At 39.3% G+C, this 25236-nt stretch overlaps 2 protein-coding genes across 7 annotated transcripts in view; one reads left to right on the top strand and one right to left on the bottom strand.

Annotated features, from left to right (window-relative positions):
- HPS3 (HPS3, biogenesis of lysosomal organelles complex 2 subunit 1) overlaps nucleotides 1–11365 on the top strand; it is a 42382-nt gene extending 31017 nt beyond the window's left edge. The window contains exons 14-17 of one of the 3 annotated variants that reach the window (XR_001918157.1): nucleotides 268–375; nucleotides 4141–4316; nucleotides 5342–5432; nucleotides 10050–11365. Coding sequence is in view for 1 of the 3 variants with exons in the window: in XM_013965835.2 (XP_013821289.2) it covers nucleotides 268–375; nucleotides 4110–4316; nucleotides 5342–5432; nucleotides 10050–10177 (534 nt within the window). In the remaining 2 variants the exon portion in view is untranslated. Of the gene's footprint in view, nucleotides 1–267; nucleotides 376–4109; nucleotides 4317–5337; nucleotides 5433–10049 lie in introns of all 3 variants that reach the window. The other 2 variants (XR_001918156.1, XM_013965835.2) reach the window with 2 other exon arrangements.
- The window catches only part of CP (ceruloplasmin), a 60533-nt gene that overhangs the window by 1651 nt on the left and 33646 nt on the right, over nucleotides 1–25236 (bottom strand). For 2 of the 4 annotated variants that reach the window (XM_018049097.1, XM_018049103.1), the window contains 6 exons: nucleotides 24467–24595; nucleotides 21156–21262; nucleotides 19431–19647; nucleotides 18642–18781; nucleotides 17431–17593; nucleotides 3143–3243 (listed from right to left, as the gene is read on the bottom strand). In XM_018049097.1, coding sequence (XP_017904586.1) covers nucleotides 3152–3243; nucleotides 17431–17593; nucleotides 18642–18781; nucleotides 19431–19647; nucleotides 21156–21262; nucleotides 24467–24595 — 848 coding nt within the window. In that variant the 3' untranslated portion in view covers nucleotides 3143–3151. Of the gene's footprint in view, nucleotides 1–3142; nucleotides 3244–12385; nucleotides 12523–16973; nucleotides 17054–17430; nucleotides 17594–18641; nucleotides 18782–19430; nucleotides 19648–21155; nucleotides 21263–24466; nucleotides 24596–25236 lie in introns of those variants that run through there. The other 2 variants (XM_005675461.3, XM_018049100.1) reach the window with 2 other exon arrangements.

The following is a 25236-nucleotide window of genomic DNA, read 5'->3' as shown; positions in this document are numbered from 1 at the left end:
CCTTTTTGTTAGAAACTGTCTCTTTGCACTCTTTTGAAAGTTAAAATATTAGGAAATATTTAGTAAAGATTTGTTCATTAAGAAGCAGCAAGGCTGAAACATTTCCCAGGGGAATACATTCTAAGACTTTGTTCCCATTCCCAAGAAAATGTATAACTAATTTTGGGACACAGCAGAAAGTTGGAGACTGCTTACTTTTTGTGGGATGGATGAAGAAGACCTTGTTTTATTGTACTTTGTTTACAATAAATTTCTTTTACATTTTAGATAAACACCTGTAGTCATTATGGCTTAATAAATCCATGGGTTAATGTCTTAATCTCATCCGAATCTTTAGTCGACAAAAATTATATGGAAGACCTTTCAAAATTACAGGTAAATAAAGATGCCTCTTTTTCTTATGAATTTGTATATTATAACATAGTATAGGACTTAAATTTGGTAAGCTCCCGGTTGTCCTGTTAACTGAGAGTGTATAGTTTGGGCGACAGATCTATAGTGAGGCATCCTCAGCAGCTCTGCAGGGAATTCCTGCTGCTTCTGCCTGAAACTGCTGAAGGAAGGCCGGTTTTGTTGCTGGTGGGTGGGCGAGTGAGCTTCACCGAGTCCTGTGACAGTCTTGCCTCATTTTCAGGATGTGCTTGAAAATGCATTGTGAAATAAAAGTACGGCAAATGCTTCGTGGTGTTTTCATTGTGATTCACTTTTTTAAAAAAATTTAATTTAGTTAATTAATTTTATTAATATTAGCATTCACTCATACAGTTTAGGCCTCTAGCCCAAGCCAAGCGCGCCTATCTATCTTATAGGAAATAGATTAAAGTGGCCAGCTTATCTGGTTCCTTAAAGAGTTTTTCCCCCCAGATATTTATTAATTTATATATTGGGCTACATAGATCTTAGTTGCAGCATGTGGTATCTTCAGTCTTCCTTGTGGCATGTGGGATCTAGTTCCCTAACCAGGGGTCGAACGCAGGCTCCTGCACTGGGAGCTTGGAGCTTAGCCACTGGGCCACCAGGCAAGTCCCAGATTTTTTTTTAAATTAATTAATTTATTTTAATTGGAGGACAGTCACTTCACAACCCTGTGGTGGCCCCTGCCACACATTGACACAGATCAGCCATGGGCACACATGTGCCCAGATTTTTTTTAAAGTAAGAACTATGATCAAGAGAATGTAGCCCATCCCGCAAGAATTCTGACCTTGACACTGTTTTGACTGAAAGTGAGAAATGAAGTCCACATTTGACCTGGTGGGTGGGGCTGGGCTGCATGTGTATGTGATTTTATTTGATGGAGTCAGCGGCCTGAGGACTGAATATAATGCTCACATCTGTTGTGTTTGGTCTGCTAACATGTGAAAGCTGAGATTTCAAATGAAGAAGTGTTGAGTTTCAAGTTTCTCTTTGAAAACCTCAGCAGCACTTTGATCCAGCCGTAATCCCCGGCCCTCACTGCCTGAGACCTGTGGGCTGGAGCCCCTGGTGGTTTCCCTCCTTACGCAGGGCTCACGCAGTCCTGGCTGCCTGACGAGCTTACGCTCGTCTCCAGTTTCCCTGGTCCAGAGGCGGAGTGTCTGGCGTCCATTTTCCTTATACCCAGCTGCCTCTGTACATTTTCGTCATCTGGTTTGGCCTTGTTAGGCTTTTTGCAACCCCTGATTTATGCTGGGAACTTGGTGTAAATGTAGTTACTGCTTTTAGAAACCAAAATGTCAAATTAGAAGTGGAGGTCAGGAAGGGAAACTCAAGAGACCATATTGCTTAGTTTTAGCCTCTAGACAGCCTATGATGTCTCCAGATAGAGAATTACTTACATTTTTTAAAAAATTGCCAAAGAAGATTCTTGCAGGTTCTTATCTCTAGTACTCTTATGATACAGAGGCTGCTGAGGGCTGAATCTCAGATGTGTTCATTCCACAAATAGTCCTTGATCATAAACTATAAATGTGATTGATGTATAGCATTGAATGAGGCAGGCAAGACCTTGCCCTCTTAGAATATACGTGTTAATTAATATATTTAAAGTCATAATATGTGCTGTTAAGTATCCCCTATAAAGCTTCAAAGCATACTTAAAATCTCGGCTTGAAAAAGTATAATTCATTGACCTTTAGAATCCATTTTAAAGTATTTAAAAGGGAGTGTTTACTGATACAGGACAGAAGGTTCAGTTAGCCTAAATTTTTCTAAATCCTTTTCCTAACTCTGACTCTTTTCTAAATTATCTGGGGTCAGTCGATCAATCTTGTCATTTAGAAAAAAAGAACTATCAAGAACAAAAAGATCTCATCTCTTCTTACCTCAGAATGAGATTCAGAATCACCTGGAGAGCTTTATCAAAATTGTATGACTTCCCTCTACCCACCAGCTAACCACCACCACACAGACTTAATATGTCTCTGTCACTTGTCCTCAGAAAACATTGTAATAGTATATTTGTGCAAAAATTAATATAAAAACAATCTATAAATCTATCTATAAAATCTATCAAAACAATCTATGTGTCAAAAAAAAAAGCACTACTGTGTTTAGAACACAGTAGCTAGTAAATGCCTACCTTTTACCAGAATTGTCCTGGTCCCCTCCCCTCACCTTTTTGCCATTTCCCCCCTCTTGGAGCCACAGGTGTGATCGTGTAGAGAATTCTGTGAATTCCAGTCCCAAGGAGATCAGAAAAGGGAATAAATAGTGCCTGTGTTGAGGGTGGAGAGTCCATTTCCAATATTGGGGGGAAAAAAAGGAACACACTGGTGAGAAGCAGACAACACTGAGTATTTTAAAGAGTAGTAGTAACCTGCGGGCCATTTTTTAATCCAGTGATGCATGTCTGGTTGTCTGGTAATTTTTTGTTTTTTGGCCACATCTTGAAGTTGCAGGATCTTAATTCCCCAACCAGGAATCAAACCTGTGCCCCCTGCAGTGAACGTACCACTAGACCTCCAGGGAATTCTGTGTCTGGTGTTTCTTATTTTTAAACTTCTTGATGATATGGATTCAACTATCTAAAAGTTCCTGGGTAACCCATTTTGTACCAAGCTTTGATTCATTTCACTTTAATCATCTTATTTCATATTTGCTATGTTACTGTCAGAAAATTATTCAGATGAAAGTGAATATTGCAGGAAGGAAAGAGACCAACCTTATTCTCCTAGCCATTCTTCGATAATTGGAGTAAAATCATAACGCTGACTGTAAATGGATAGTTCATGTTCCACATTCTCCTGTGAGTCTGAGAAGATGCTGTAGTAAAAAGGATAAAAGAAGAAAATCAGGATATGACTATTTCATTTTTATCCAGAATAAAGGGGAAGCAGAGATTATTTTGGTGGTATAATCAAAAGTAGTATTAATATTAGTAGTTTAAATGCTTAAAAGTAAAATGTTGTTCACGTTCTGAATACTGAAATAACAGCTGCTCTAAGTCATTTAGCTTGCAGCAAATGGTATTGATACAAATTATTAGTTCTTAGTTTGCTTAGTTTTCTTAAATGTTAAATTTTATTTTTGGTTTATATATGGTACATGTGTATTATAGAAACCTTGGAAAGTGTGAAAAAGAAAGCAAAAGTGGGCTTTATCCTTCTATGCAGTGAACTGGTTTCTATTTCAAATTTCAGTGCTCTTCCAAAGGCATGTACCTATATAGATTTTACAGAATTGATCATGCTTTGAATATAATTTTGTATTTTTTTTTTTACTAATTTGATCATGAGCAGCATTTTGTCCTTAACTGCCTTTGAAAACAATTTTGATAGCTACAAAATATTCCATCATTTGAATGTACCATAATTTATTTACTCATCACTTCTTGATGAATGTTTAGATTTCTTCTAGTTTTTCAGTATTATGGGTATTCTTGAGTTGACATCATTGGACATAAATCTTGACCACCATGTTGATTATGTCCTTGGGATAAAGTCTTAAAGCTTTCCCATTCATTTAAGTACACAGTCCACTCCAAGCAAGCGTGTGCTCTAAAATTGCGTGTTTTTTTTCTTTTTTTGGCAAATGAGATTTAGTCTTTTTTAAAAAACTTGTGTTCTGTTATGTTGTGCTTTAGTGTTTTGGGTGCCTCATTCCATAACATTTCACTTTTCTGTTCATAGTCTCTTATATGTGGTCCTTCATTTGACATAGCTTCCATCGTTCCATTCTTGGAGCCACTCTCAGAAGATACTGTTGCTGGCCTCAGCGTCCATGTTCTGTGTCATACGCGTTTGAAAGAGTATGAGCAGTGCATAGACAGGCTGTTAGAGAGATGCCCTGAGGCAGTCATCCCATATGCTAATCACGAGCTGAAAGAAGAGAATCGGGTATGCTTTTCAGATTGTGTTTTTTAGTCTTTATCTGTGATAATCAAATGATAATTTTGTTGCCTTATCTGCAAAATGGGGACAGATTATGCCAGTCCAACCTCACAGGACTATGTGGATCAAAAGAGCATGTATGTCTAATATGTTACATGTTTTGAGTACCATGGCACCCCAGTCCAGTACTCTTGCCTGGAAAACCCCATGGACGGAGGAGCCTGGTAGGCTGCAGAACATGGGGTCGCTAGGAGTGGGACACGACTGACTGACTTCACTTTCACTTTCATGCATTGGAGAAGGAAATGGCAACCCACTCCAGTGTTCTTGCCTGGAGAATCCCAGGGACGGGGGAGCTTGGAGGGCTGCAGTCCATGGGGTCGCTGAGGGTCAGACACGACTGAGCGACTTCACTTTCACTTTTCACTGTCATGCATTGGAGAAGGAAATGGCAACCCACTCCAGTGTTCTTGCCTGGAGAATCCCAGGGATGGGGGAGCCTGGTGGGAGGACACATGGAGTCGCACAGAGTTGGACACGACTGAAGCGACTTAGCAGCAGCAGCAGAGGCTGTTAACATGTATTGTGCTGGTATGTTATTTTCACTAAAAATCTCTTGTTTGGAGATGAAGTCCGCTATTATCTGAAGATTTTGAAAACATAATGAATGATGAGAAAATCTTTTGTGGATTATCTGGTCTTTAGAGATTAAAAGAGTTTTTGATTTTAGAAATTTTTCTTTTGTTCCTTCCTTCTTTCCTGCTACCTGAGAGATGAAAACAAGACATGCCTATGTTTCTTCTTGAAAATAGTGGTATTACATATATATGTACAGTGTACATACTGTTAAGATTTTCAAGGTAAAAATCTGACTTATGTTATAGTTTAAGCAGAAGACTTTGAAAAAAGTCTTTGCCTTAACCAAGTTGATGTATTTTTGCCCTGTGCTTCCTTGCACAATCTTTTTCTTCTTGTTGGAAATCTGAGTATAAAATGCAAACTTTAAAAGTACTCATTTTTTCCCAAGATAGACTTTGTGGTGGAAAAAATTGCTGCCTGAACTTTGTCAGAGAATAAAATGTGGTGGAGAGAAATATCAACTTTATTTATCATCACTAAAAGGTAAAATAATCTTTTTTTCTTTATTATAAATTTGGGAGTCTTCATTTCCATAATTTGCTGAAACCTTGCTTTCTCATGTATTTTATGTGATTCTCAAGTATGGTGAAGAGGGTCTGAGCTTGAGGGTCTGAGAATTACCCGGAGAGCTTACCTTATTCACTGATATTTTTTAGCTCTTCCCTGGGCTTCCCTGGTGGCTTAGACGGTAAAGCGTCTGCCTGCAATGCGCAAGACCCGGGTGTGATCCCTGGGTCGGGAAGATACCCTGGAGAAGGAAATGGCAACCCACTCTAGTACTCTTGCCTGGAAAATTTCCATGGACTGAGGAGCCTGGTAGGCTACAGTCCATGCAGTTTGCAAAGAGCTGGACATGACTGAGAGACTTCACTTCACTTCACTTTTAGCTCTAGAGCTGATTCCTCTAGGTTAATTTTTTCAAACACTTAACAGTTTATCATAGAGAAACTCACAGCCTCAGTATTTTAGAAATTGGAATAACCATTAAGACAAATCCATTTTGTTTAATGATCTGGGTGCTTAATTTACTTCATGCAGGAAATTAAGATTATTTATTATTATTAGTCACAATTATAACCAAGTACTGAGGAATGACAAGTTTCTCAAAAATTTAGATGCTTAGTATCTCTAAATTACACAGTATTTTATAGAAAAGGTAGTTACTGTTTGAATTTTTATAGTTTATAGTCATTTATAAATATTGATAGCTATATGGTTTTGTTTCTCTTCTTTTGTGTGTTAATATCACTTGCTAATGGTTGGCTTGATGACAAAGGTATGGTTCTATTGATACCAATGTGCCTAAAATATTAGAAGTTGACAGTGTGGGAATTGTATTTTCCAGCTGAGGTCACTGACTTTAAGTGTTAGGCAAAGCTAGTGGCCATTGGATGGTGCTTTTCTGGAGATCCTCATTTAAGTAAAGGTGTATGTTTGTGACTGGGAAGACAAGGAGGAACGTTCATACTACTTGTCCTACCCACCTCTCTGTGTGATACTTTCATTTTTACAAGGTAGCAGTGTCAGGTGTGGAGAAGGCAATGGCACCCCCCTCCAGTACTCTTGCCTGGAAAATCCCATGGGTGGAGGAGCCTGGTGGGCTGCAGTCCATGGGGTCACTAAGAGTCGGACACGACTGAGCAACTTCCCTTTCACTTTTCACTTTCATGATTGGAGAAGGAAATGGCAACCCTCTCCAGTGTTCTTGCCTGGAGAATCCCGGGGACAGGGAAGCCTGGTGGGCTGCCGTCTATGGGGTCGCACAGAGTCAGACAAGACTGAAGCGACTTAGTAGCAGCAGCAGTGTCAGCTGTTTGATTGCCCAGTCCCATCTGCATCATGTAATTTTGAGCTGATTATTCTTGTTGGTGGATCTCTTTCTGGGACAGGTACCTCACATCTTCACACCCCAGTAGTGTTATTATCTTAGGCAAGACTCTTCCTTCTTCCTTTTCTGATCCTCATTAACAAATTCTCTACCCGTAACTTAAATAGTCATTCCTCCACATGTTCATTTTTCTGTATCTTTAATATGTGTGTGTTCACACACATGTGCATATAGTGTGTGTGTGGCTCACAGAACTAAGTGCTGTGTGCAATTTAACCTTTATCAGATTGTATGTATCTTCAGGGCTGGAATCGTGTTTTAACATTTTTCATGTTACACTTTCCTTGCCAGCAATGTGCTTCTCCATAGGAAGAGTCTATAACTAGTTACTGATTTGAAGGGAAGACACCTGAATAACCTCAAGTCCATTTTTATTGGGGGGCGGGGGGGAGTTGTCTTTCTGTTGGCGCCTGTGGTATATCCAGAAGAGACCAGGATTGGAGTTAGAATTGGAGGTGAGTTCCAAGCCTTCTACTTACTGAGTAAGCCTGAGGCAAGCCAGTTTTTTAAGTGCCTGGGACTAATGAGAAGTTCAAGACTGACTGTGGAGTAGAATGCTAGGCAAAAATTGCAAGATGGTATGGTTGAGATGGAGATCATGGATTTATATATTAATAATATACCATTATTAATATAATAAATATTTAATATAAATAATGTAGATATATAAGGTTTAATATAATAAACCACCGCCAGTATACTTAGGAGCTTGGATTTCTTTGTAGTGCAGCATTTCTCAGCCTTGTCAGTACTCACATCTTGAACCAGATAATTTGTGTGTAGGTGTCTCCTGTGCATTGTAGGATGTTACCAGCATCCCTGGCCTCTACCCACTAAATACCAGTAACACTTGCCCAGGTAAAATGGAAATGTCTCCAGCCATTACCAGATGTCCCTGGGGGTGGGGGTGTGGCAAAACTGTGATTGTTGAGAACCACTGCACTAAAACAGAGCCACTAAAACTGGGGTTAGTGATTGGCTTGTTTCACAGAAATACTACTATTTTTGAGTCAGTGAACTGTGCTTAGTAAAAGTTCTACCACTGTAGTAAACTATGAAGTTTAAAAAGTCAGTTTAAATTCTAGCCAGAGATAACCGTTTTTAACATTCAACACATATTTTTTAGACACACTGGAGGATTTAAAGTACTCTACAGATTTATGATATTGACCTTGTTCTTGTAATCTGTATAAGTGAAGTGAAAAGTGAAGTCGCTCAGTCGTGTCTGACTCTTTGTGACCCTATGGACTGTAGCCTACCAGGCTTATCAGTCCATGGGATTTTCCAGGCAAGAGTACTGGAGTGGGTTGCCATTTCCTTCTCCAGGGGATATTCCCGACCCAGGAATCAAACTTGGGTGTCTAATATTGTAGGCAGACACTTTACCCTCTGAGCCACCAGGGAAGCCCCCTAGAAAATACTGGAGTGGGTTGCCATGCCATCCTCCAGGGGAATCTTCCCAACCCAGGGATCGAAGCCAGGTCTCCTGTACTGCAGGCGGATTCTTTACCGTCTGAGCCACCAGGGAAGTCCTAACCTGTATAAGCCCCTCACTAATTGGCAGAAGAGGAGAATAGGGCAGTGGCAAGATTTTTGTTGGCTCTATAATTACAGTGGTTCCCAAATCAGTTTTTTTGTATGTAGGTTATTCTTACAGGTTCCACATTTAGACAAAATAAACTAGTTTAATAGGAAAGTGTTGATAATTCATGAGTTTTGCAAGTTAGTAATTATTGTTTATTAAGATTCTGTTTTATGTCACTATGTCAGAATGCATCACTGTCTTTTAAATAATTCTCCAAGGACTCTGGAAGCTAGTAGGTGGTACCACTACATGATAGATGAGGAATCTGAGACTCAGGAGTTTGACCTTCTCAAAGTCACCCAGAGCGTAAGTCGAAGAGTGATCCCTGCCCAAGTCTGTCTTGATTCCAGAGCCAGGCATCTTTCTCATATGTTCCTGTCATACCATTCACTAACTTTTTAGAAACAAGAGCATGTCATTCCTTTGTGTAAGGGGTGATTTAGATTGTGTATATTGGACAGCTGGCTTTGGAAGGACGCACACATACCTGAGCAGGAATTTTTATATTTCAGTTACTCTGCAAATAGGATAAGTGGTAGGCATGTAAGAATCAAACAGAGAATGGCACTGCAGAAGGTTTAGAAACATTGTTCTTAAATGTCATTCCCTTTTCTTCCCAGCAGAGGGCTGCGTGTATCAAGAACAATAGAGTCATAAAATTAGTTACCTTTATAAAAATGTTTACTAAGTTCCTTAATATTTAATATTCATTAGAACACATTTTACAGTTTGAGAAAAAAAGTAAATGGTCTTGAAAACAGATTTATGCCTATTAACATGAAAATCACAATAGAGAGGAACAGATTTAGGAAAATGGCATCTAACACTTAGGGCTTCCCACTAGCTCAGATGGTAAAGTGCCTACCCACTAGCTCAGATGGTAAAGTGCCTACTCACAATGGGGGAGACCTGGGTTCGATCCCTGGGTGGGGACAATCCCCAGGAGAAGGAAATGGCAACCCACTCCAGTACTCTTGCCTGGAAAATCCCATGGACAGAGGAGCCTAGTAGGCTACAGTCCATGGGGTCACAAAGAGTCGGACACAACTGAGCAACCTGACTTTCACTTTCATCTAACAGTTAATGCCCTCTGTGTATGTGTGTGTGTGTATGTGTGTGTGTGTGTTCAGGCGTGCACATACTCGTGTGTGCATGCATGCATGCTTAGTCATGTCTGACTCTTCACGACCCCATGGACTGTAGCCTGCCAGGCTCCTCTGTCCATGGAATTTCCCAGGCAAGAATACTGTGGTGGGTTGCCATTTCCTACTCCAGCGGATCTTCCCAACCCAGGGATCGAACCCGTGTCTCTTGAGTCTCCTGCATTGGCAGACAGGTTCTTTACCGCTAGCGCCACGCAGACAGTCTATAAAGGAGCTGCAATATAGTCTTAACATTAAAAACAGTGTTCAGTTGATTGTATTTTCCTACAAATGATTCTGGAGAGAGTAAATTGTTAGAACTGTAAAGCATTTTTAGATTTAAAAGACTGGGTTTTTTTTTCCTCTTTCTTACCATAGTTACAACATTTTGTCACCTGAATTAGCTTCTCACTGGTTGAGTGATGAGAGAATTGGGTGAAAGGCAGAATCTCAGTTCTAACTCAGATATCCTTTCTCACAAACAGAAACACTGTCAGTTGTTGCTGTGGAACTAGAACTAAGGGATTTCTTAAACGTCCTCCCAGAAGATGGCACTGCAGCGTTTTTCTTGCCGTATCTTCTTTACTGCAGTCGAAAGAAATCATTGACTTGAAAGTATCATTTGAAAGGTGCCACAATGGCACATGGCACTGAATCTTGAACAGCTGAATGCCATATAAAATATATATATAAAGGATTTTTATATTGAATATGTACATACACTGCAAATGTTTTCAGTCTGCTTGCAAAGTCGCTTCAGTCGTGTCTGACTCTGTGCGACCCCATAGACGGCAGCCCACCAGGCTCCACTGTCCCTGGGATTCTCCAGGCAAGAACACTGGAGTGGGTTGCCAATTCCTTCTCCTTCAGTCTACTTACCTCAGTGTTATTACTAATTTCATAATTTATGACCTGAGTCCATTTAATTGTCCAGAATGTTAAAAAGCTACAAGACATTGGAATTCCCTCAAAGAAAGCACATATTTTGAAAGATAGAGGCTGACTTTTATACCAAGAAACATCAGTTTACTGTTGTTGGAGCCACGACAGTCTTTTTCATCCCAGGAACATAAAACAGTTTGTAAGTGTGTTCAGAAGAATGTCCTCCCAAGTAGTCCAGATTTTTCCAGATTTTTCTACTGTGTCACTTTTAAAAACAGTAATTTTCCTTGAGAAAGATTTTATTGTTTTCCCACAGTAAAAGATATCAAAGTTTATTTTCTTGTTACTTTCAAAGCTCATGCTGAGTTTCTCTGAATCAAATGAAATAAAAGTTTACAAAGCTGACTTTCTTCTTGTCTGGCTACTTACATAATTTGTTGAATGCATGTCTTTCAGTCAAAGTTTTGTTTCCATTTTTTGTTGATGTGTACTCTTGCTCTTTTAGCTAGAGTGTATGTGAAAAATAAAGAAATATAAAGACCTGTGTCTTCTTTTTTTAGCCTCTTATTAGACAATTCTGAGTCCAAGTTCAGCTCACTGATTGTGTGCTTGACCTTAGTTAAGACTGGGCAAAAATGCTACTCACTTGGTGTTTCCACAACCATATTATAAAAACTTTTCTCATGATGGCAGTGTTTGTTTTTATCAGAATTTAATTTATAGATTATTTCTCAACTCTGTCTTTTTCCAGTTCCAGATTAACATCCTTTTGACTTCAAGGGTTCACAAAATTCAGATAGGGAACATTTTATTTTTAAATGTTTAAATAAATATTTTATTTTTAAGATATTTTAAATCTTTTAAAACTAAAATATTTTATTAAAAAAATGTTTAAAAAAAATAAAAATTTTAACAGCTTTGAAAGTGTTAGTTGTTCATTTGTGTCCAACTTTTGTGACTCCATGGACTGTAACCCGCCAGGTTCCTTTGTCCATGGAATTCTCCAGTCAAGAATGCTGGAGTGGGTAGCCATTCCCTTCTCCAGGGGTTCTTCCTGACCCAGGGATCGAACCCAACTCTTCTACATTGCAGGCATATTCTTTAACTTCTGAGCCACCGGGAAATTCCTTTAACAGCTTTATTTAGGTATAATTGATATATAATAGCTTCCCAGATGGCGCTAGTGGTAAAGAACCCACTTGCCAATGCAAGAGATGTAAGAGACACTGGTTCAATCCCTGGGTCGAGAAGATCCTCTGGAGAAGGAAATGGCAATCTACTCCAGTATTCTGGCCTGGGAAAACCCATGGACAGAGCAGCCTGATGGGCTACGGTCCACAGGGTCGCAAAGAGTTGGATACAACTAAAGCAACTTAGCATGCATGACATAAAATAAATGGTATATCTTAGAAGAGTATCCTATTGATTTTTTATGGCTGCTGTAACAAATCATCACAAGCTTAGTGGCTTAAAACAACACAGAATTATCTTACAGTTCTGTAGATTAGAAGTTCAATGTTGGTCTCACTGTTTTGAAATTTTTATTTTATTTTGTCTTGTTTGATTTTTTATTTTACTTCCTCTACATTGATGCCCCTTTGTCCACTGGTCCATTAGGAATGAAGTCAACAGTACATTAGAAGGATTGATAAGCCAAATTTTAGAAACATTTCATTGAATCTTATTTATTTTTATTGAAATCATTGAATCTTTAATAGTGATCCTTTAAGGACTGTCCAGGACAACATCTAGTCATAGATTTTTTTTGTAACACAGTTTTGTAAAGCCCTACCTAATGGTGGTATGAACCACCTATATTAATCAGTTATATTACCAGATGTATTGGAGTCAGTTGTGTCAAAATACAGTCTATTGATCTTTACATATGAAACAGTGTGACAGTTTTCTGCACAAATGTATGGCATGTGTATTTTCCGTCTTTTTTTTTTTTAATGCTTATAGCCATTCCAAAGTAAGCCTTCTATTCAACACTTTCACATACATTGTTACAAATCATTGTTTTTTCTTTTTTTTTCCACTTATCACCAATTTATTTCTTTCATCCAGACTTGGTCTCTATAGAAAAAGAAATTTTAAGACCATTATTAAAAATAGCATATATCATACAGTTAAAAAGATTAGCACATGGTGCTTTAAATGTATTCTAATTTTTAAAGGTTATGTTGTTTAGTTATTCTTGATTCATTTATATATGTTTAAAACACTCCTCTCATTCTGCTGCTGCTGCTAAGTGGCTTCAGTCATGTCGGACTCTATGCGACCCCATAGACGGCAGCCCACCAGGCTCCCCCGTCCCTGGGATTCCCCAGGCAAGAATACTGGAGTGGGTTGCCATTTCCTTCTCCAATGCATGAAAGTGAAAAGTGAAAGTGAAGTCGCTCAGTCGTGTCTGACTCCTAGCAACGCCATGGACTGCAGCCTACCAGGCTCCTCCATCCATGGGATTTTCCAGGCAAGAGTACTGGAGTGGGGTGCCATTGCCTTCTCCGCCTCTCATTCTAGTACTGCTTTATTTAAAGAAAAATTAACTTTCCTTCCCATAAGAACCTTATTAATTATAAAGGGAAAAATAGTCACTTTATAGTAGAGAAACCTGGCAGACATGTCCTTAATCAAATGCTCAAAATCAACACAACCAGGAAGTGAGCAAATCAGCATCTTGTCTCGATGTATGTGCTGAGAAAAAAACAATGAATAACCTGAATCTGATCATGAGGAAACCTTGTTTAGTCGCTGAGTCTTGCCTGACCCTTTGCGACCCCATGGACTGTAGCCCGCCCAGCTCCTCTGTCCATGGGATTCTCCAGGCGGGAAGACTGGAGTGGGTTGCCATTTCCTTCTCTAGGAGATCTTCCCAACCCAGGGATTGAACCTGCCTCTCCTGCATTGCGGGTGTATTCTCTACCACCAAGCCGTGTGGGAAGTCCAAGAATACCTTAGACAAACCAGAACTGAAGGACATTCTACAAAGTGACTGCCCTGTATTCTTTAAAAATGTCAAAGTGGTAAAAGACAAAGACCAAGGAACTGCTCTAGACCCAGGAGACAAGAAGACGTGTCCGCCAAACATAGCGCATGAATCGGAGTTTCTCTTTCTATGTGGAACATGGGTAGAAAAATTGATGAAACACGAAAAGGGTCCTGATTTTGGTAGGTATACTGTGTTTATAAGAACAGTCTTGTTCTCAGGAAATAGGAGTATATGTATTTACAGTATCTGTAGTCTTTGTGGTTAGGGAGATAGGAGAAAGGATGAGAAAATAGATGATGCTGGGCAAACTGCATCATTGGGGAATCTGGGTTAAAAATATACAGGGATTTTTTTTGTACTGCTCTTGCAACTTGTCTGTAAGTCTGACATGGTGTCCAAAAAAGTTAAAAATTCCTTTTTATTGAGTTAGTATGTGGTTAGATATTTGCCAAGCAGAGCACTGAACTGGATTTGGGCATCTACTAGAAGTGCAGAATATACACTCCCTGTGTATCAGGAACTTAAAGCTAAATAAGGTTTTCTCAGACAGCTTCAAGAGGTTATCTGGCTGTTGTGGCAGTGTCAGTTTAAACAAAGTACTGTTTGTATTTATTAGGGGAGGTCTTTATTATGTTTCCTCGGGTAGAGGAAATGAGGCATTACTTTAAGCATGACAGGATATCCACAGTTCTTTTCCAGTGATATTTTTTTCTTTGTGGAGGAAATTGTCTGTCTCCCTGTGCATATTATTGAAAAGTTTCACTATAACTTGATTTTCTCCCTTGTCTGTGTCATGGTAGGCTGAAATTCTCCTAAGATTTAGAATCAAGGTAGACTTGGCCAAAGCTTTATCAGACTTTCATTTAAAGATAATTCAGACTGACCAATGTGGCTCCCCATTTTTCTGTGAATCATTCAAACTATCTTTTTTGTTCATAATTGCTTCTTTCAGTCTTTGAAAAGCCGGATTTCTCTTTAATCTTTTTTTCCAACTCATGTTTTACCTTCACATTTGCTGTTTGTTCCACAGTTTTTAGCAGGACTTTTAAAACAGTTTCCCCTTTCTTAACCTAGCAAAGTCACCTTAATCAAAGTCACCTCCCTCGTCTCCTCCTGGGCTTATCCTACAAGAGGAATCTTTTCCTTGTCTCTGTTGTGTAGATTTAGCCTGTAGCAGCTTTCTCTGCATATCAGGCATTTGCATACTTGAATTTCCAGAATGCCTGCCTCCATATTCCTTCACTCTGGATTATTTCCCTAAACAGGGTGATACTTTCATGTGGTTTCCATGTGTGCTATTTTTCTTTAAACCTTCTAAAGAAAGGTTTTCTTTCTCATCTCTGACTCTGCCCTGTTCAGCAGTTACTGGCATTACATGCAGTGGTTGATGTTTTGTCTGAATCTTTGGTGTTCTGATGCTCTCAGTACCACACTTTGTAATCAAGGGTTTTAATGGAAGTAGTTTTTCATATTATGAGGTCTTTGTGTAGGAACAGGAACAGAAACCTTCATTTGTACCAGTGAGTAATCTTTCAGTGATTTTTAGTATTTGAAATATATATACTTCTATATTTTCTTTCATTTATGTGTTCCCTTTTATGCCAGTTTGATGGGGAAGTGCAAGGAGTTGTTTTCTCTACATCATTTCCCCTCATTGGATTTGCTGTTGCCAATTCCAACAGCTCTGTACTCGGAAGACTCAGGAAACACCAAAGCCTGCAACCATAAAGCAAGAATTTTCCTTTTTTCTAATCTCAACTTTTAAAATGGAAATATATTTAATTTACAATGTTGTGTTAATTTTAGGTGAGTAGCAAAATGATTCAGAGATATATATATATATATACGTATACATTTTTTTCAGATTCTTTTCCATTATAGGTTTTTGTATTAAGTACAGTATAGGACCTCTGCTATATAATAGGTTCTTGTGTACATATTTTGTATATAGTATTGTGTATATGTTAATCCAAAACTCCTAATTTATCTCCTGCCCCCTCACTTCCCCTTTGGTAGCCATAAATTTGTTTTCTATGTCTGTGGGTCTGTTTCTGTTTTTTAAGTTCATTTGTATCATTTTTTTATATTCCACACGTAAGTGATATGATATTTGTCTTTCTCTGACTGAATATGATTATCTCTAGGTCCATCCATGTTGCTTTAAATGAGATTACTTCTGTTTTATGGCTGAGTAATATTCCCGTGTGTGTGTGTGTGTGCGTGTGTGCGTGTGTGTGTGTGTGTGTGTGTGTGTATGTATATATACCACATCTTCTTTATCCATCCCCTGTCCATGGACATTTAGGTTGCTTCCATGTCTTGGCTATTGTAAACAGTGCTACAGTGAACACCGGGGTGCATGCAACTTTCTGGATCGTGGTTTTGTATGGATTTATGCCCAGGAGTGGAATTATAGGGTCATGTGGTAGCTCTATTTTTAGTTTTTCAAGGAACCTCCATACTGTTCTTCATAGCACCTGTACCAATTTACATTCCCATAAAAAATTGTAGGATAGTTCCTTTTTATCCACACCCTCTCCAGCATTTACTATTTGTGGATTTTTTTGATGATATCCATTCTGACCGGTATGAGGTGATGTCTCATTATAGTTTTGTTTTGCATTTCTCTAATAATAAGTGATATCGAGCATCTTTTCGTGTGCCTGTTGGCTGTCTGTATATCTTCTTTGGAGAAATGTCTATTTAGATCTTCTGCCCATTTTTTGGATTGGGTTGTTTGGTTTTTTGATATTAAGCTGTATAAACTGTTTGTATATTTTGGACATTAATCCCTTGTTGGTAGCAGGAATTTACTCTTTATGTAACACATTTCTTTGGTATTTAGTGTTTATCCATCAAAGGGCTATTTGTTTTTCTGTGATTTTATCGTGTGCATGTGCTTACATAGGAGGGAGTGTTCTTGCTGGGATGGGCAGAGCAGGGAATTTAGGTTTGTTTTTTTTTTCCTGGATCATTGCTATGGTCTAATAAATATTTGTGTATCTTCCCCCCACCCACTCATATGTTGAAAGCCTAATGCCCAAGGTGATAGTATTAGGTTAAGTCTTTGGGAAGTGTTTAGGTCATGAGGTTGGAGCCCTGGTGAATGGGAATAGTGCCCTTATAAAAGATGCCCGTGGAGAGCCAGCTTGTCCCTTCTGCCATTTGAAGATACAGTGAATCTTTAACCCAGAAAACGACCCTCACACAACTGTGTTGACACCCTGATCTCAGGTTAACAGACTCCAGAACAGTGAAAATCAATTTTTGTAACATGAACTTGGGCAAACTTGGGCAAACTCTGGGAGATGCTGAGGGACAGGGAGGTTTGCAGTGCTGCAGTCCATGGGATTGCAAAGTCAGACACAACTGGGCGACTGAACAACAATGTATAAGCTACCCAGTCTGGTATTTTGTTACAACAAAATGGACTGAGTTTTGTTACAACAAAACTCAGCCTAAATGGACTAAGACAGTCATTGTCAAACAATAATCAGTAATGCCTCCCCTCCCCACAGAAGCACAGAAAGACTCTGTTCTGCCTGATTGACTATTTGAAATTATATTTGTTATATGGGGTTGGTGGGGGGGTGGTTTTCCTGTACCAGGTACTACCTGGAAAAAAAAGTGAACGTTTTCTATTTAAAAAGACATTAAATTTTAAATGTGCCTTTTGTTAAATCACAACTACTCTCTTACACATATCGGTTTTAGGACTATGAATTACACTGCATCAAATTGGTGTCAATTTGTATTACTCAAGAAACTATTGGTGCTGTATCAGTACCAGCTATCAGAAGATAAGCAGTGTCCCACACCATTTAACAGTAGGAAAAAAAAAAAAGAGAGAATCCTACTTGGAGGTAGAGAAAGAAGAAATCAGGGTAGCAAATTCACGAATGCTTCATTTGGGGGCAAGTATATAGACAAAATTGTGCATCTTAATTATACTCATGATATATGCCTTCTAGAATCACTAAAAGAATATTCACCTTCGTTTGGTAGAACAGTGTAAGTAGTCTCCATTCCGGCATGAATGTGGTCAGTCACATGGCAGTGGAGTAACCAGATTCCAGGTGTTTTTGGAGTCATTTCTAAGGTTTGGTATGTCCCAGGGAAGAGGTCGAATACATCAGAAGTATAAATGCCCCTGTGCTTAATTAGAAAAATGACCAATATTGTATATAATGTTTATTATATGAGAGAGTTCATTCAAATAATCTTTCATTGGCTATCTCAGGGATATTAGAAAAATGACTAAATCCATTAAAAAAAGAAAGAGACCCTACGTATTTCTGTGTGTAATACAAAGATAAGTGATCTTTGCTAAACCCTTGGCACTATGGACCAATAAATGGATGTGAAGGGAAGATGTGATAAAAGTGAATTCAGCAGTCAGTAACACCTGGCTGTTCTGTCTTTTTATCAGAGCACTGGAGTTACACAAGGGAATTTAGCTATGACCTCATTTCAGTCTTAATATCACTCTTGCTAAACCTATCCTAGACGAGCTGTCTGTGAAACTTTAAGACTGGTGGGTAGTGAGGGGAGTAGGAAAGGAGGCCAGTGGAGAAGCCAAGACTGGGAGCAGTTCAGGTAGAGTCTTGACAGAGTACTTGGGATTTCTACAGGGATGGAATTGAAAGTCTGCTAAGGAATAAAACAAAAAGTGGTAATAAAATGGTTCTGTACTGTGCTTTGTGGTAGCTTCTGAATTTTCTACATTAACTCAAAGGTAAGACAAAGCGTTTCCAAAAGGATTGTATATTCCTGCTGAAACCAGCACTGGGTGAGAAGTCAAAGTAGGATTGAGACCTGGGAACCAATCAATTATTTGACACCAAACTGCTGATCTTGTTCATTTCAGGCTATTTACAATCCAGAACTTAGAACAGGCAAAGGTTATAATAAGTTGTTTCTACTCTCTAATCCATCATTACGTGAACATTCCTACCCGCTCTGCTAATGATTCTTTTCAAATACCTTGTCCATAAATATGTGAGCAGAACTCCCAAGAAAAGCCAGTAAAAACTAAATCCAAGGGAAAGCCCAAGGTGTAACAAAGGTTGGGAATGCCAATTGAAATAGCTGTGTGCCACACTCTTTGAAAATAATTTGTAACTTTTCTGAAGTCTGAGGAGATATGTCCTTCATTTGCATTAAAGCACTTTCAAATGGAATAATGACTGTGGTTGGCCCTTACCTGGTATTGGAAGCTGTGGCCATGGAAATGTACCGAGTGCAAGTCTACTTCATTGCCCATTCCCATCAGATACCAGTTGACTTCATCTCCCACATGCATCGTGAGGCCTTGCAGGTTCCCAAACATCCTTCCATTAATAGCTGGGGAAAACATACACATTTTTATTGCCTTCCAAGATACTTTAAACCAACAGCTATTTCACAGAAAAGAGGTTTTTAAGGTTAATGTGCTGTGCTAAGTTGCTTCAGTCATGTCCTACTCTTTGCAACCCTATGGACCATAGCCTGCCAGGCTCCTCAGTGATGGGATTCTCCAGGCGGGAACACTGAAGTCGGTTGCCATGTCCTCCTCCAGGGGATCTCATGACCCAGGGATCAAACCCAAATCTCTTAGGTCTTCTACATTGGCTGGCAGATTCTTTACCACTAGTGCCACCTGGGAAGCCCCATTAGGTTAATATATGGGATCTTTTTGAGGTACTAGAACTTATTTCACTACAGAAAAGGGAAATGGGTACTTTAAGGTCAACATCACACTGCTTTTCTAGTCACTTAGCGCCAAAAGTCTTCTTAAGTTTATGAGTTTAAGAAGGAATGAGACTTTGGAATTGGGAGCGAAGTTGATTGATGATTTTGAATATAGCCCCCTTTTTGCTTTGAATAGAATTCTTTCACATGCAACTGTGGCAGAAGTGGTTTATTATAAAATAAAACAAATGAATAGTTTCCCAAGTAATTTTATTTGAAAGAAGAAGAGCGAAAAAATAGGTTTTAGGATAATATACCATACCATGCATTTTATTGCTTTCCATGAATTCCTCATTGGCTTTGTCTACTTTCTCAGGGTGATCAGAGTATGTTTTGATGTTGTCATCTAAGTACCAAGATTCATTCTCATCAAAAACAAGAAACAGAAGGGAAAATTCCAGTTTCTTTATGGGATTGGATACTTTTAAGTAGTGCTTCCGACAAACAATCAGTGGGCCAATTAATCCACTAAAGAGATCCTGAAACCAAGCAAAAACTTAGTCATCTTTGTGACACAGGTTGGGATTTCAGAGAACTGGGACCTTATTCCCCATGACCTCAGGATTTTAAGTAGCACTTAAAGTAAGTACTACTTAAAGTAGTAAGTCTACTACTTAAGGCAGAGACTGATATAACTAGTAGACTTTGCCCAATGTGTTTCAGTCAAGTCAGTAACTTTCCACTTGGAGTAAATTGGAACAAGGGTGAGTCATAGGTACGTTGTGTGGTTGATGGTGCAAGTAACAGAAATGTGTTGCAAAGGCCAAATATTGGCTCAAGTAATGAGCAGCAGTTGAACACAACCCCAAATAAATAGTGCTGGTTTGCCTATTCCATAACCTAGGCACTATGCCAGCCATTAAAAACCAGCAGGAAACAAATCCCCTGCCTTCAGGAACTCAATCTAGTAGGGAAAATAGATGAATAGAAGAAATGGCCCACTTTCTGCAATGGAGGTACATAAAGTGATAATGAACGTGGGGAAGATTGTAATGGACTTAAACTACGAGAAGTTTGATTTGACTGGGCTTCAGTAATGCAGATTTGATCTTAAATGGCCTTTGAGCTGTACTATGTTTGGCATTTTAGATTTTGTCTTGTGGGTCATAAGTAGCCACTGAAAAATTGAACATGGAGTGGCAGTATATTTGCATTTTAAACCAGTGATCCTAGTGGTGGAGTGAAGGAAGGCTTGGATGGGGAAAAGACTGGAGACCAGGAGGCCAGTGCAGTAGTTGAGGAAAATTAATAGCACCTGATCTGTGCAGATAAGAAGGAATGGACAGAGCTCTGTGTTGGTGAGCCAAGCGTAAGAATTAGATATTCTATATCCAAGGTTCTAGCTTGAACAAATGACTAGGTTTGTTTCTTGTGCTATTTATCACAACTGGGAATAAAGGAAGAAAGAGCTAGAGGAAGACCTCAAGTTCTGTTGTAGAGTTCCTGAGTTTCTGTGCCTGTGGAACATGCTGGTAGAGATGTTCATAGGCAGGTATATAGACAGGTCTGGAACTCAGAAGAGAGATTTGGACTAGAGGCTTAATTCAGCAAAAGAGTCTTGGTACATGTTCTGATTTTTAGTTGTTGAGGGCTTTTTGGCTTCGAAATATTTAATCAAACAGCAGCTCTAGCTGTGCTGTGATTGACTGTTGACATCAGCACTTTTATTACCATGTAATAATAGAACTCTGAAATCATACCTCAGTTCTTTGAGTTTAATGTATTTTCTTATCAAAAGGGAAATGATACTGTATTAATATTTAATTCTGTGGTATCCTTAATCACAGTTATAAGGTTGATACATTTATAACTGTAAATGTACAACCTTAAACCATAAAAAAGAAAAGCCAAAATGAATTGCAGAACAGCTTACTTTGCTGTGATTTTTAACATAGAACTGGACCACAGGAAAACCCTAACCTCATCTTCCTTCAATTGTGTGTCTATTTTGGGAGTCTGCACAAAACACAAATGATTTAAAGTTTACCTTAACTCGATCCACAGTTGAATAGTAAACCCATGGAATACAAGGAGAATCACCCATTCCAGCTCCAGATCTTTCTGGGATTTTCCATATGTAAGTGCGAGTTTCACCTAAATTAATCAAGTGTTAATGTATCTGGTTACATTTGATATGTGCTTGATATATGTATTTCAAATTGTTAGCAAAGCCTTGAAAAACAGTGACCCAGAAACTGGAAATGTCACAAAGTAATTCATTTTAAAAAAGTAGCAGTATTCAAAGTTGTTTATAAGAATTTAGTTTTACTATAAGGACACATAATGACCTTCATTATTTCAAAGATGATGAAAGTCAGGAGCACACAAGATATTTGTCCTAAGATATAAAGCTGCTGCTGCTGCTAAGTTGCTTCAGTCATGTCCGACTCTGTGCGACCCCAGAGACGGCAGCCCACCAGGCTCCCCCATCCCTGGGATTCTCCAGGCAAGAACACGAATAGCAAAAAGTACAACTTAGATCACAGGCATCCCAGTGCCAAGACCTGTGACTCTCTGTTACTATTTATGGCTTCTCAGAAAATAGGCAGGAGTTTCAATATCTCCAATGATGAGAAGAATATTAAAAACGAAATTGTTATACCTCTGACCTAAAGGATAATGAAACTAACAATTAAAAAATAATTCTTTCGAAATAAATTCTGTCTGAATTTGAAAAATAAAGAATTTAGTTTTAAAAACACCTGTAAGACACACTTTAATATCTTCTTTGTTGGTTGTGAATTAACTACCCATGACACAGAAGCCACATCACAAAGCTAGGAGATGAGAATTTCAATATCAAAATTTGCAAAAACTTTGCAACAGAACTTTCCTTCACTTGGAGTCTGTTTTTAAAATTTATTTATTTTCTTATTGAAGGATAATTGCTTTACAGAATTTTGCTGCTTTCTGTCAAACCTCAACATGAATCAGCCATAGGTATACATATATCCCCTCCCTTTTGAAACTCCCTCCCATCTCCCTCCCCATCCCACCCCTCTAGGTTGATATAGAGCCCCTGTTTGAGTTTCCTGAGCCATACAGCAAATTCCCCCATTGGCTCTCTATTTTACGTATGTAAAATTTCAATGTTACTCTGTTTTTCTCTTCAGCTCTCAAATAAGAGTGCTAACCTCTTCCCTACCATCTTCTCTGTATCTGTGTTTCTGGACTGCCCTTGTGTAATTCCTACAGTTTCACCACCACCTGCCTTTTCTCTTTTATCACCATTATCCTCAGTGATTTCACAGTTTCTGGCAAGGAGTCATCAGACCTCTTGATCTCATGGTCGCTGACCTGTCAGTGACCTCTCTTGTCTGCCCCCTTCTGTCATACCATACACTGTTCCGTTCCAACTGTGTCACACGCAGGACATGACCACACCCTGGACCTTCACACTCTGAACCTTCACACTCTGAAGACAGCCAGTTGCTCCACCCTCCTATCTTACCAACATCTTTACCTGCTTCCATTTGCCCTGGGCCCCTCTCCAACCCGATCCTTGCTGCCAGTCACCGCAGGGCTTCCTGCACAGCTGCTCACAAGACCCTGACTTGCAGCCATGGCCACTTACTGTCCACTCTATTTATGCAGATCTCACCATTATATATTCCTGCTGTCAGAGCTTAATTAACTGGAATCTGACAAACCTTCACTAGGGAATCACGCAGGACGTGAGGGATAATGTCAGAGGATATGGCAGACTTTTTTTCCTTTTTAGTCAAGTCTTCCATTTTACCCGCTCCTGCGTCCTCACCCTTTTATAAGCAGAAAATTTCACTGGGAATATAAAGCATAGATTCATCACCTGAACATATTGTCTTTTCATTAAACTCCTATTCTCATAAGCCAAAAAAATAGCATTTTCTTCTCTTCTTCCTTCCCTGCCCCAACCTGCTCTGCCATAAATGGTCAATGCCCAAACCTTGGGCTTTCCTGGACTCCACCTTTCCTAACATTCCTTAATGACCACTCTTTCAGCAGGTCCTTTTAACACCACCTTTAAAATATTGGATTAGCCAGGCATTCTGTAAGATATTACAGAAAAACCTGAATGAAATTTTTGGCCAACCTGATAGACCCCAAATACAACTAACCACTTCAACTGCTTCTACCTGGGTCCAAATCTTATTCATTTTTTACCCAAATTATTGAGATGGTCCCCTAACCAACCCTTGATTTCTACCCTTATCCCCTATAGACACTTATTCACATACCAGCCAGACCAGTCCTTTAAAAACTATTCATCAGATCATCACTCTTCAACCTAAACCCTCACATGGGATTTCAGAATGAAATACAACATTGTAACCGTGGCCTCTGAGGTCCCCTTCCCTCCTCCTACACCTGGCTCCCTGCCCTGCCTGGATCCCATCTCGTCACATTCTGCCCCTGTTTACTCTGCCCTGGCCTCTGGCCTCCATGCAAGAGAAGTGGCCTCCACAATTCTACTTCCATCTCAAGACCTAGAATGCTCTCCATCTCCAGCTCCCTGTGACTCATTACTTCTCATCGTTTATGTGTCTTTACCAGTGACTCCTCAAGGAAGACCTCTTGACCAACCCCCTGCCCCCCCCACCCTAAAATAGCACCCTTGTTATTTACTCTCTCTCATCCATCTTAATCTTTTTCATAGCCCTTTCTATGACTTGATATTATATTTACTTGCTGCTTATCTTGGAAGAATATGAGGATCATGTGGGCAGAGCTTTTTATTTCTATTTCCTTGTATTGACAAGACCAACTCTATAGAGTATTTTTTCTCACTTGATAAATATGAGAACTGCTAAGTTACTGAGAAATGGTCCTTTCCTTGAAGCCAACTTTCCAATGAATAGAAGAAAGTTATAGTTCTTATTAAAGAAAATGCATATTTATATATTTAATCGATTGCAGTTTTTAACCCTGAATTAAAGAGATATTTAGTAAGCCAGATATTGGACTAGGATTTAAAGTTCCAAATGGCAGCCTCTGCCCTTAGGACCCTGTCTTTGGACAGAGGCATGGAAACAGTCAGCCACGTGGTAGGTGCTGTCCAGGATGTATTCTAGCTGAGCCTGTGGAGATGATCTCTGCTGATGCAACCTTGAGTATGTGTTCAGAACCATCAGATTCTTTTCCTTACAATTCTGTGGTTTTTAAACTTTTGGTATGTGCATACATTCACACAGATGCAACCGCCTTTGTGCCCTCTTAGCCACCTCCTTCACTCCCTCAAGACGAACTCATATGGATAGCAGTTGTGTGTGGAAAGCTGTAAAGTCTATTAAAACATATCCCTCCCCCCACCATGAATACCTGGTGCAGCGGGAGTCACTGTAGAACTCTCTGTTTTCACCCCATGGGCATGGATTGAATAGGGCCTTGTGGCCATGTTTTTAAAGATGATATTAACTTTGTCTCCAACATCCGCATGAAGTTGTGGACCTGGGAAAAGTGAAAAGAAGACTGGCTTATATACCCATCAGATTGGAAGCTCTAACTCAGGTAACTTTTTTTAAGTCATTAAGGGTGTTGTTTTTGTTTTTCCCCTCTGGCTTCATGCAGTAGTACTCTTGGATTGATACCTGGTCCCCAACGACTTAGGATGAAAACACTAGTTATGGCTGTCTCTAAAGATAGAGACTATGGGTATATCTCTAATCAAGAGTCCTAGGGGAGGTTTTAGCCTGAAATTTCCTGCAGGATAGTGGCCTAATCATAGCCATCAGCTGTGACCCTACCCTGGCCGGGAGTCATTTCTCATCAGAACTTCTAGACCTTCCTATGAATTAAGGACAGTACTGCCTTTGAAAGGATGGGTGGGGTATCCATTCCATTCCTGTCTTCCAGCCAATTTTAGCTTCTCTCCTGACAAAAAATTTCTGTGACCCAACAACAATGCCACTCTTGCTTGGATGTCTTACTCCCGGGACTGAAGATAAGAAAGCCCAGGGAATTCTGTTAGTGTAAAAACACAGTGGGCTTGGGAGCAGCATCCCCTGCACTTAACAGTTTTCAAGAATATTCCCAAGACCAGTGTCGGAGAAGTTCTTAGACATTCGGTCTTAAAGTGATTTCTGAAAAAT

Source organism: Capra hircus, chromosome 1 (assembly GCF_001704415.2).
Source record: "Capra hircus breed San Clemente chromosome 1, ASM170441v1, whole genome shotgun sequence".
In the NCBI taxonomy this organism is placed as follows: domain Eukaryota; kingdom Metazoa; phylum Chordata; class Mammalia; order Artiodactyla; family Bovidae; genus Capra; species Capra hircus.
Note: the sequence above shows the minus strand (reverse complement) of the source record. Positions and strands in the feature narration are given on the sequence as shown.